Below are 10,489 nucleotides of genomic sequence, written 5' to 3'. Positions count from 1 at the left end.
CAGGTCATGAAACTAAGAAGTAGCTGAGTTAGGATTCAAATGTAGGCCTTCTGATTCCTAGTCTAGAGCCTTTTCTGACACATGGTAAACAGAGATCAGGCAAAAGGGGGCATAAAAAAGGGATGAGAAAGTTAGGCAGGAGGGAAGGTCATAGAATGAAAAAGAACTATCTGGCAAGGACAAAATCAGTAGGGCTGCCATCCATCCTAAGCAGCAGAGAAAGGATAAATATGTTTTTGGGCAATGATGGCCTTATGAGCAGGTGAAAAGAGGGAGATATGAATTATGATGACACAGTTATGGAATTTTTTACAAGGAAAATCATTTATCTGGAAAGTTCTGAAAAAATAATTGACTCCCCATTTTACAGATGGAAAAGTCCAGACCGAGGAGATACCTACCCAGCCTTCAATCTCATATCATTAATGGGAGACCAGTCCAAAGACCAACCATGACTTACTGGCATGGATATATTAAAATCTTGAAGTGCTTTTATTTTTTAAAAAATAGCTTTATGGGGGAGGGGTGGGGGATGCCTGGCTGGGTCAATTGGAAGAGCCTGCGACTCTTGATCTTTGGGTCATGAGTTTGAGCCCCACGTTGGGTATAGAGATTCCTTTAAAAAAAAACCAATAAAAATAGAAATAAAAAGCTCTTTAGGGTATAATTTATATACCATAAACTTCACACATAATTGCTCAAAATGTTGAGTAAATTTATATACTTGGGTAACCATCATCACAATCCAGTTTTAGAACACTTCTATCACCCACCCCCCTAAAGAATAAAACACTGAAATACTTCAGTAGTGGTTAGTAAATAGCCACTTCCCTCAAACCCCCAATCAATCCTTCAGTCCTCTGAATCACCCCAGATCTTCCTATAATCTAATTTCAGATACCTGGTCCACCGGGTAGGGAATATCCAGGCTCCTGCCCCAGCATTGAGCAGCTTCTGTTCTGCAGGGTTGGAACCTTTGCCACACCTGTGCCACATCTGTTGTAAAGTAACTTCAGTATCACCCCTGGGAAGGATGAAGGCAAGCATACAACTCCTCTGGTTCCCAATCTGGAGCTTTTCACACAGGACCCTGCTTTTCAGAAAGATAGGAAAATACACAAGTGAACAAAAGAAAGCAAGTGCTATGAAATTATATCTACATAAAGGATAAACTGGTTTTGAAAAGTCAAGAGATTGAGTTGCTATCTATCATGACAGTTACCTCTTCAGTAGAGGTGTTCTTACCTTGAGGTTTATACACCTCTGCTATTGGATGAAGTTCTTCTGAAGGTCAGGTAACTCCCTGAAATACAAAATTTCACAGGTATGCGCATTTTTCTGTGGAGTGGGCCCATGGACAAAAAGGAAAAAAAAAATAGGATAACTTGCTAAGAACATGTTTGATAAGAGGTTTAGGGGAGAAGCAAACAAGGAATGTGCTCAAGGAATGTAGACATGGGGAAAAGAATTCTAGCTAGAGGGACAGGTAAAGGGGAGAAAGTGAAGAAGAAGTTCTCTTGATTCACAATTTTGTTTACAAACCAAATATGTATGTGAATCAACTATTTCTGACATGTAGAATAAGTCATACATATTAGGTCATACATATAAACCATTTGTTATTTTGCTAATTTTCTTTGTCCTTTATTAATAGATTTCACATGAAATGACTAGTTTGGGCTACACTTTTTTTAAAAGGAAACTTCATTTATTTTTATGTTTTATTTTTGAGAGAGAGCAAGAGTGAGCATGGGCAGGGGAGAGGAGCAGAGGCTCAGCATGGAGCTCAACACAGGGCTTGATCCCATGACCCTGTGATCATGACATGAGCTGAAATCAAGAGTCAGATGCTTAACCGCCTGAGCCACCCAGGGTTATGCTTATCTTAAATTATCACTCGGGGACACCTGGGTGGCTCAGGCAGTTAAGCATCGAACTTTGACTCAGGTCATGATCTCGTGGCTTGTGAGTTTGAGCCCTGTGAGTTCGAGCCCTGGAGTTAGAGCCCCACGTAGGGCTCTGTGCTGACAGCTCAGAGCCTGGAGCCTGCTTCAGATTCTGTCTCCTCCTCTCTCTGCCCCTCCCCTGCTCATGATCTGTCTCTCTCTGTCTCTCAATAATAAATAAATGTTAAAAAAAATTATCTTAAAGTATCACTCTAAATTGTGAATATGGAATTTTTGCTACTTTATTAAATCCCATCTGTAGCTCAACTGGATTACGCTAGCATTTTAAAATTGTTAACTAAGGCCCCCAGTATGTCTATATAAATTGCAGTGAAGTCAAATTCATTCCTAACATATTTATAAACATGATTTTTTAACTCAGAATAGTACAGCATTCCCATTGCATTTTATCTTAGACTTTTTAAGATAGTATTTTGGATATATCATTTAAATTTTTTATTTTCTCTAGTAGGTACGTGGAATTTGAAATCTGGAAGAAACCTTCAAGATTATGCAGCCAGACTTGCTCATTTTGCTGATAAATAAACCCAAAGAGATTAAGAGCCCTGACCAAGCTCACTAATGACAGAGGTAGGATAAGACTATAAGCATTGGATTCACAGCCTGGTGTCTTTTCCAACATCCAATTAACAAGCTAACGATTACTGAACTACCTACATTTCTTTGATGAGATCAGGCAGTAGGAGACTATGAACAAACCATCTGTGGAGACACAGACTCAAGTGAAAACTTCTCAATTCTACCTCTTCACACTCCAACAAGCATATTCTCATAGGACTTCTCCTAAGTCTCCAGTTTAGTGCATCACTAGAACTCAAACATTCATAAGTCAGATTATATTATCAATATTGCAGTATTTGCCCAGTGATCACTTTGTAGGTTCTTCAAGTTACTAGACTCTGGTTTCCCATATTTCCTCCCTTTTTCTGCCAGAAAGTCCAGCTGCTTTTAGTCCTCTGTATCACAGCCTCTGCCTTTGCCTTGGTAGGTAAGACCTCAGGCACATACATAGCTTGTGTATGTCCTCTTTTCTTTTGTCTTCCAGGGAGGTGGAGGTGAGGGTAGTTTGTGAGATGAGGGAGAATCACCTCCTTGAACATGATGGTCATTTGTAATTGACGTGGAAATCAAAAATTATCAAATACGTTTCATGTTTAAATTTCTCCAGTTGTCTTAAAAATATGTTCTTTACAGTTGGTTTGAATCAGGATTCCAACAACGTTAAACATTTGCATTGGTTTAATATGCCTGTTGTATCTTTTATTGCAAATGGTGCCATTAAAAAGGTTCATTAAGGGTATGGGAAATCTTAATTTTATTATCGTTGAACTGTTTTCCAAAGGGATTGTACCCATTTCACTCCTATAGAGTTTATGAGAGCTTCACCTCCTCCTCCACTTTTGGTATTGTCAGATAGTTTGCCTTTTGCCTATCTGATACTAAGTCCCACGCTGTAAAGAAATGATATGTGAGCCTAGTCTTCAAACACTGTATAATGAAATGTTTTAGATAAAAAGATTTCATGCTCCCTGGAAATACTATACACTTCACCCCATCTGAAAGTCATTGTTTTAGTTCCTGAGTACATCAGGATCTTTCTGTTATATATCAAAGAAAAAATGAAAAAGATAGTAAGCATATACTACTTAATATTTCCCAGGAAAGATATAGTTGGTACTGACTTATCCCTCCCATGAAGATCCTTTTTAACATACATATAACCCAAAGGACCAGATGTTGATTTTACTGTGAGGAGTGTTGTAAGGAATTCTGTAACTCCTTTTCTTATTAGTATGTCATGGCAGGTTGTTGGTTCTGCTGATGTCATAATGCTTTGTTTGTGGGGGTCATCTGATGTCACTTATACTTTACGAAGACTCAGCTTTTTAATAAAATTAACTCTTGGGGTGCCTGGGTGGCTCAGTTGGTTAAGTGCCAACTTCAGTTCAGGTTATGATTCCGTGGTTCCTGGGTTCAAACCCTGCATCGGGCTCTGCGTTGACAGCTCGGAGCCCACTTCAGATCTTCTGTCTCCCTCTCTCTCCCTGCCCCTCCCCTGCTCATGCTCTCTCTCTCTCAAAAATAAACAAACATTAAAAAAAAAAGCTAAATAAAATGAACTTTAGATGGTAAAACCTGACCTTCTGGAGAAATTTTCTGAGATCATAGGGATAAAGATTTCCAGAAGAAAATTTATCTGGAAAAGTTTCCTCTTTCCTTGGGATATATGGGTTTTACTTACAAATGAAATGTTGACAACACAACTGAGCTGACACCAGATATGCTTCTGGATGATTCCTGGTTGCCAAGACCCTCCAAACATTCCTCAAGGACACAGTCATTTTGCACAACAAAGGGAAACCAGCCCATTTCTGGCAATAGGGTGGAATTCTAAGAGGAAAAAGCAAATCAATATAACTTCCTCTCCAGTGATGAAGAATGATTCATTTATATTATTCTATAGAATAATCAGTCTTTTTAAAAGATCTTTTTCCTTTTTGAAAACACTTTAGAGAATTTCTCAGAGAACATAATGATCTATCTTTAGGGAAGAATAACATCCTACATTGCTCTTATATTTAAAATCTTACAGAAATTTGCAAAAAGAGCCCAAGTTAATAAAACGATAGATTTTAAGCTTTCCTTCTGGTAAAGTACAAGCATTCTATTCAATGTATCAGCCACCTAAATCTTTAAAAGAACATGAGGTACAAGCCTTTGGCTTCCATTTTCCTGTTAAAAACCAATGACATCTTCAGTCTTGGGATAGCTTTTAAAACTGTGGCTTCTGATAAATGTTGGCAGAACCGGTGCATTCCCAGAATAAATTCTGAATGCTCAGCTTTCCCTATTCAAAAACATCCCCAGGTCAAATGACTACAAAACTGCCCACCATGAAACAAGCTGAAGAGAAGTCCGGATGTGCTACAAGCTCTAAGTGTAAATTATAAAGTGCACTGGCACATTATGTCTAGGATCAAATCTCTATAAACAAATGTGAATGCCCTAACAACCCTATTACTGATACACGTGAAGTTTAAAACTGAGGGGCTGGGGTAGTGAGGAGACAACAGCACACCAACAAAAGAAAAACTTCCCTTTTCAGGCAAGTTTCAGCCCTATCCTTGACTTTAAAATACTAAAGTGCTGTTTTGCTCTCAATTCTTGTCCCATTGTACAAAGAAATCTGTGTCTCTATCCCCCAAATTAAGAATATGAGAAGCTTTCCAGACCGTAAAGACCAGAAAGCAGCCCCGCAGGTAACTGGCCCCAAGGGTGTGAAAGCGGGCATGGTGGTGAGAAAGCCACGTGAAAGGAAAAAAAATCTGTAAACGCTACACCTGTGGTTGAAAACAAACAAACAAGAACACCCCACGGGACTGGACATCATCAAAATCTCGGGGTATAGAAAGACAAAAACAACCACCATGGCGAGATCAGAACCAGAGCGGCGTTTCTTAGAAGACCAGGTCAGCAGGTGAGCTCGCCGCGCACGCCGGGGAGCTGGATGTGACTGAGTACCGACAGCGCCATTTACCGTGCTCTCGCCTGCCCCTCCCCCACGGAGGCCCAGCGCTCCAGCCAATCCCCTCCCGCCGTCCCCTTCCCATCGGAGGCCCCGCCCCCCGCGCCCAGGATGCTGGGCCCCCGCGGCGTGACGCGAGCACGGCAGCTCCGCCCCCTGCGTCTCTGGCCTCGCCGGCCTTGGGGGGATGGTTCCATCATGGCGTCAATGCAGGTGAGAGGAGTTTGCAGCATCTGGGCGGGCGAGGGAGCCGCCGAGAGAACGCAAGCGTTTTGTCAGGGGCGGCGTCTGGGACTCTGGGGCACCCGGGCGGGCTCGGGAGCGGCCCTGGTAGCCAGTCCTTTCCCAGCCTCAGGACGTTGGGGAGGGGTGAGAGAAGGCGAGAAGAAGGGCGGGGGAGGGGGGTCCTCGGTCGGTCGAAGCGGACACCAGCCGGCCGGGAAGTTGGGGGATAAAGAAGGCTAAGAGGGGGGAAAAGGGCGAAGTTTGGCGTTGGTTCGGCGACAGTGGTCTCGAAATCATCTGTCGTTCACACACACACACTGGCCTGTCCGCCCGCCGCAGGGATGCCTTCTTCGCGGTCCCCGGCCGAGCGGAAACAGCTGCTTTCGCCGTTGTCACTGGGGCAAGGGCGGCCCTGAGAGGGGCTGAGTGTGGGGTAGCTGAGAAGGCGGCTGGCTGCAAAGGCGCCTCGCGGCCTCTGCTCAGGCCTCCCACGCCCAGCTTCCCTGACTATTCGGCCCCTCGGCTCTCCTCTCTTTTGACTCTTAATCCTTTGCCCCGTGTATCTTCCTCTGTTAGCCTTCGCACTCTCAACGAGCATTAGTCCGGCAGCTCACTTTGTAGCTCTCCCCGAAGCTGCCCTTAGTCCATCAACATCATTTGCCGCCTAGTATGCAGTCTCCCCGAGATCTGAGTCACCAGCCCCCTTATACCTCCGGGATAGCTCGCCCTCAAAAATTTTTTTTCTACGGTGCCCCACCCTTGTGATCGCGGTAAGGCTACAGCCCTTTGCCCTTCTTCCCCAGGTCTTCAGTGGAATCTTAGTTTGGTAGGAGGCGTTTATTAACCCGTGTCATAGCTGCCTGAGTTAGCAGTTCATGGTTTTCTGGCTTTCCAACTTAATACATTCTTTTTTTCCCCAAGCCATGGAGTTTGGTGTTTTGTTTTGTTTTCCAGGCAAAGATGGCAACCACAACTGCAGTTTTGTAAAGATTGACTGTGTTATCTATAGCTGCATTTAATTTTACAGATGAAGACTAGCTCTAATGAAAGTATATAGGAAGAGAAGGTAGAACTCTTGTTTGGAGTGTCAGCTGAGTGCTTTTTAGAGTTTTGACATCATCTTAAAGAGACTGACATTTTTCTCAGAAGGATTTAGTGCTTTTGTTTCTAGAAGAATAAGCAACTCTCCCTATCCCCCCCCTCTGTTTTTTCTCTCATTTCTAGGCAAGATCACTCTTTCTTCTCTTTTCTGCATCTTCCTCTTTTGTGGACATATTTGCTTCACATTTACTTCTGTGCTTTTTCTTATCTGTTCCCTTTCAACTTATTTTCCGTGGGATATTTTTACTTATGCTTCTCACTCTGGACTTTCCTTCAGAATAGAAAAATGTATATAACGTTCCTAGTTGAAGGGATGTCACAAAATGGTGCAGGGAAAAAAACAAGAACAATTTGAGGAAACATTATACTTTACACCAACCTCCCCAGAGACGTTAGAGAAGTTTCGTCATTTGAGGCCAAAAAAGGAACTGTGGAACACTAGTTGAACAGTAGATAGGCTATATGACTAATTTAAGATTATTTGTATTAGGATTAAAAGTGTTTGTTTTAAGACTAAAAATTAAGGTTAAATCCACAACACTTGTGAGATTGTATTTGACGGAGAATTCTAGGGATAACTAATTGGTTAGATTTAGACTCCAGGGTTCTGGAAAAGGCAGATTTCAGTTTTTAAAAGAAAAAAGTACAGAACTGAGTCAGTACAGAACTTAATGGTGATAATCTTGGATTTTACATGGCGACTTAAGCAATAGAAAAAAAAAAAATACTTGCCACTGCATTTTTCTGTGTCCCAAGTACTACCTCTGAGTATCTTATTATCCTTTATTCCTTAGTGTCTTCTGATTAGAGGAATGGAAAACTAAGGTTTCCTATTTTAGTTAAAATAAAGCCTTTCCTTTTGTGTGTATTTTTGAAATACCTGATAAAAGTTTTCTGGTAGTAACTAGAAAAATAATTTTAATATAGATAAATCAAACTTCTGAAACACATTACTACTTTCAATGTGTTTATTCTGTCTTTGGTGAACAAAATTTTTTCCTGACCATCTTAATAGCAAAAAAAATTTTTTGTAAAGATTTTGTTTTTTTAAGTAATCTCTACACCCAATGTGGGGCTCAAACTTAAAACCCCAAGATCATGAGTCACATGTTCTATGGACTGAACCAGCCAGGTACCCCTTAAATTTAACTCTCCAAAAAACTGGATTACATATAAAACTGCAACCAAGTTATGAAATTTGTTTATTTACTTATCAATTATTTTTTAAGGGCCCACTGTGTTGGGTACTGATCAAGGTGCTGGGGATAAAGCAGATAAACCAAAGCAGATCAGGACCTCTGCCTTTGTGGATATAATAGTCTAGCTGAGGGAGACAGATAAGAACTAAATATTTAAGTTAATTGCATAGTATATTAGAAGGAAGGTGTTAGTGCTTTGGAAGGAAGTTAGGAAATGGATATTTTGAGGATTTCAGTTAGGAATCCTCAGCTTAGGAAAAAAGGATACTATACACAAATGCTGCTCTGACCATGTCTTACCTAAAAAGTTTTCAGATTTCTTTATCTTACCCATACCAGGATATTGCTGCTGAAGAGATTATGTAAGCTGTGAGAGGAACCGTGTCTTAAAAACATAAATACTCTACAAATGTAGGATTTGATTACTTGGTAAAATGAAATAAGTCTTTAGGATCAGTAACATCAAGTAGACTTTGATTTTCTCATTGGAGAATATTTTGAAGTTGAGGTTTTAACTTCTTTACTGTACCCTATCAGTGCCTCCCAGCCTTTTCTCAGGTGGTGGCATACCTAGGAAATAATTTTTGAATCAGGTACTAAGGTGAATGAGATAAAACATTGGTGATGAGTATCACATCTGTACAGATCTGTACATCTGGCACCTCTGTAATGCTAGAGGTGCTGTCCTCTATCATATTGATAGAGTTGTTCTTCAGTATACAGTGCAGAATTGTGGTTTTCAAACTTATTTGAGCCTTTGAGATGTTCTTTCTCATTTTTTTTTCTTTCCAACTGTTTCTTCCTAGAACAAAGTCACAGATTACCAGGATAATGGTTAGATTATGTTTTAAGAAAGCATTCTTAGAGAATGGTGGGTTTCTGGCAATGTTTAACATTGGCAGGAGTTAGAGTAAAGAGATAGATCCACATTTAATTTTGATAGTTCTAGAAATGTTAAATTACTCTTGCAGATTTTGTGCATTTTTTCTCTCTTACCTAATGGGGACTTATTTATTAACTGTTGATTTAGCTAGATGAAGGAGATTAAGATTTAGAAGCAGGTGGATTTTGAATGGGTGCTTCTTTTCAGAGGATTTAGAAAGAATAAATTATTTTGGATTATTCACAACACTGCACTGCTCTTTACTCAAGAATCTGGCCGTAGTAATTGAGAGGTAGAATATGGGCTCTTACTGACATTTTTAGTAGTCACATTGCCTTGATGGACTCCATATAAGTATTTGATGTGAAGGGTTACAGCATAATCAAAGGTTAGAAAATTGTCTCATCTTGGATCTTGAGGTTTACTGGGTACTGGGAACTTGGGGAGTATATATACCTAGAATTATAGTATCTGAGAAGGTTGATTGGATAATCTGGCTGGGAACAGGGCTGTCAGGGAGCTTTTAGGAGAAGCCAAGGAAAGGGGGAACAGAATAGAATTGAAGGTATTTTGTGTGAATGATAAATATAACTAGATAGTAGAGTTACTTGAGTAAAGGATAAAACTAAGGTAATCATCTTAACTTTCAAAGCAGTCATTGTGATACTTTCTTTTAGCTGTTAATCAATTACTGCTTAATGAGATGCCTTCTATTTTTATCCTAAAGTGTTTGGGTGTTTTATTTAACTTTTCAGGTCTCTTTCACTCCCATGGGCCATAGATCTCCCGAGAATAGGAAAAATACCTTTCTCTGTCTCAAATGGGTGCATAGTGATTACAGCAAATGTTCATTGCTTGGCAAACCAAAAAGCGTTTCTAACTATAGCAAGTTCTGAAATAGTTTAATTCTATTTTACAGAAATCTTTTTTTTTTTAATTTTTAAAAATGTTTATTTATTTATTTTTTGTTTTGTTTTTGTTTTTTAAAAATGTTTATTTTTGAGAGACAGAGAGACAGAATGAGTGGGGGAGGGGCAGAGAGAATGGGAGACACAGAATCTGAACCAGGCTCCGAGCTGTCAGCATTTAACTGACTGAGCCACTCAGGCACCCCTGAGAATTTTTTTAAGCAATTCTGTAATAGTAAGGTTGAGGCCCTATAAAGGAATAATTTAAAATTCATATTTATATATATGTATTCCCCCAAAAGTTGGCTTATTTTCTTAGTTTATCTTTGCCATAATTTTTATGTTTTGCAAAGTGTACTTAACGTTCTTTCTGGATTCTTATTCCAACCTTGTAAAATGAAAATCAGATAATCCTGTTTCATTTCAGTAGAGACGGAGAGTAATCACTTATTTGGAACGTGACTTACCCCAAATTATGTAGCCACTGTGTGGTGAAGCTGTGATTAGATCTGTTAATGCTATGAAGTTGTAGGTTATTAATATGTTAACAAGTTTGGCATTATAGAGAAATCATTGGGACAATTACTTCACTTTATAGTCAAGAAGTAAACATTTGCTAGAATATTTTATACCTTCTATAGCTGAGGATAATATTCCCATATTTTATAATATAAAGTTAA

General features: G+C 39.9%; 1 protein-coding gene and 1 long non-coding RNA gene across 2 annotated transcripts in view; one reads left to right on the top strand and one right to left on the bottom strand.

Moving 5' to 3' along the window:
• Window positions 1-792: 792 nt before the first annotated feature.
• On the bottom strand, window positions 793-5,511 carry LOC109269528 (uncharacterized). The gene is made up of 4 exons (XR_002081126.2): window positions 5,395-5,511; window positions 4,210-4,358; window positions 1,246-1,303; window positions 793-1,090 (listed from the first exon to the last, which is right to left on the bottom strand). It is a non-coding gene; the product is annotated as an uncharacterized LOC109269528 (long non-coding RNA).
• A 93-nt stretch (window positions 5,512-5,604) lies between these two features.
• Window positions 5,605-10,489, top strand: part of UBE2W (ubiquitin conjugating enzyme E2 W) — a 71,848-nt gene continuing 66,963 nt past the window's right edge. The window contains exon 1 of the mRNA XM_019453296.2: window positions 5,605-5,706. Within this exon, the coding sequence (XP_019308841.1) occupies window positions 5,605-5,706 (102 nt within the window). The remainder of the gene's footprint in view (window positions 5,707-10,489) is intronic.

This window comes from Panthera pardus, unplaced genomic scaffold (genome assembly GCF_024362965.1).
Source record: "Panthera pardus isolate Hobbes unplaced genomic scaffold, ASM2436296v1 HiC_scaffold_7, whole genome shotgun sequence".
In the NCBI taxonomy this organism is placed as follows: Eukaryota; Metazoa; Chordata; class Mammalia; order Carnivora; family Felidae; genus Panthera; species Panthera pardus.
Note: the sequence above shows the minus strand (reverse complement) of the source record. Positions and strands in the feature narration are given on the sequence as shown.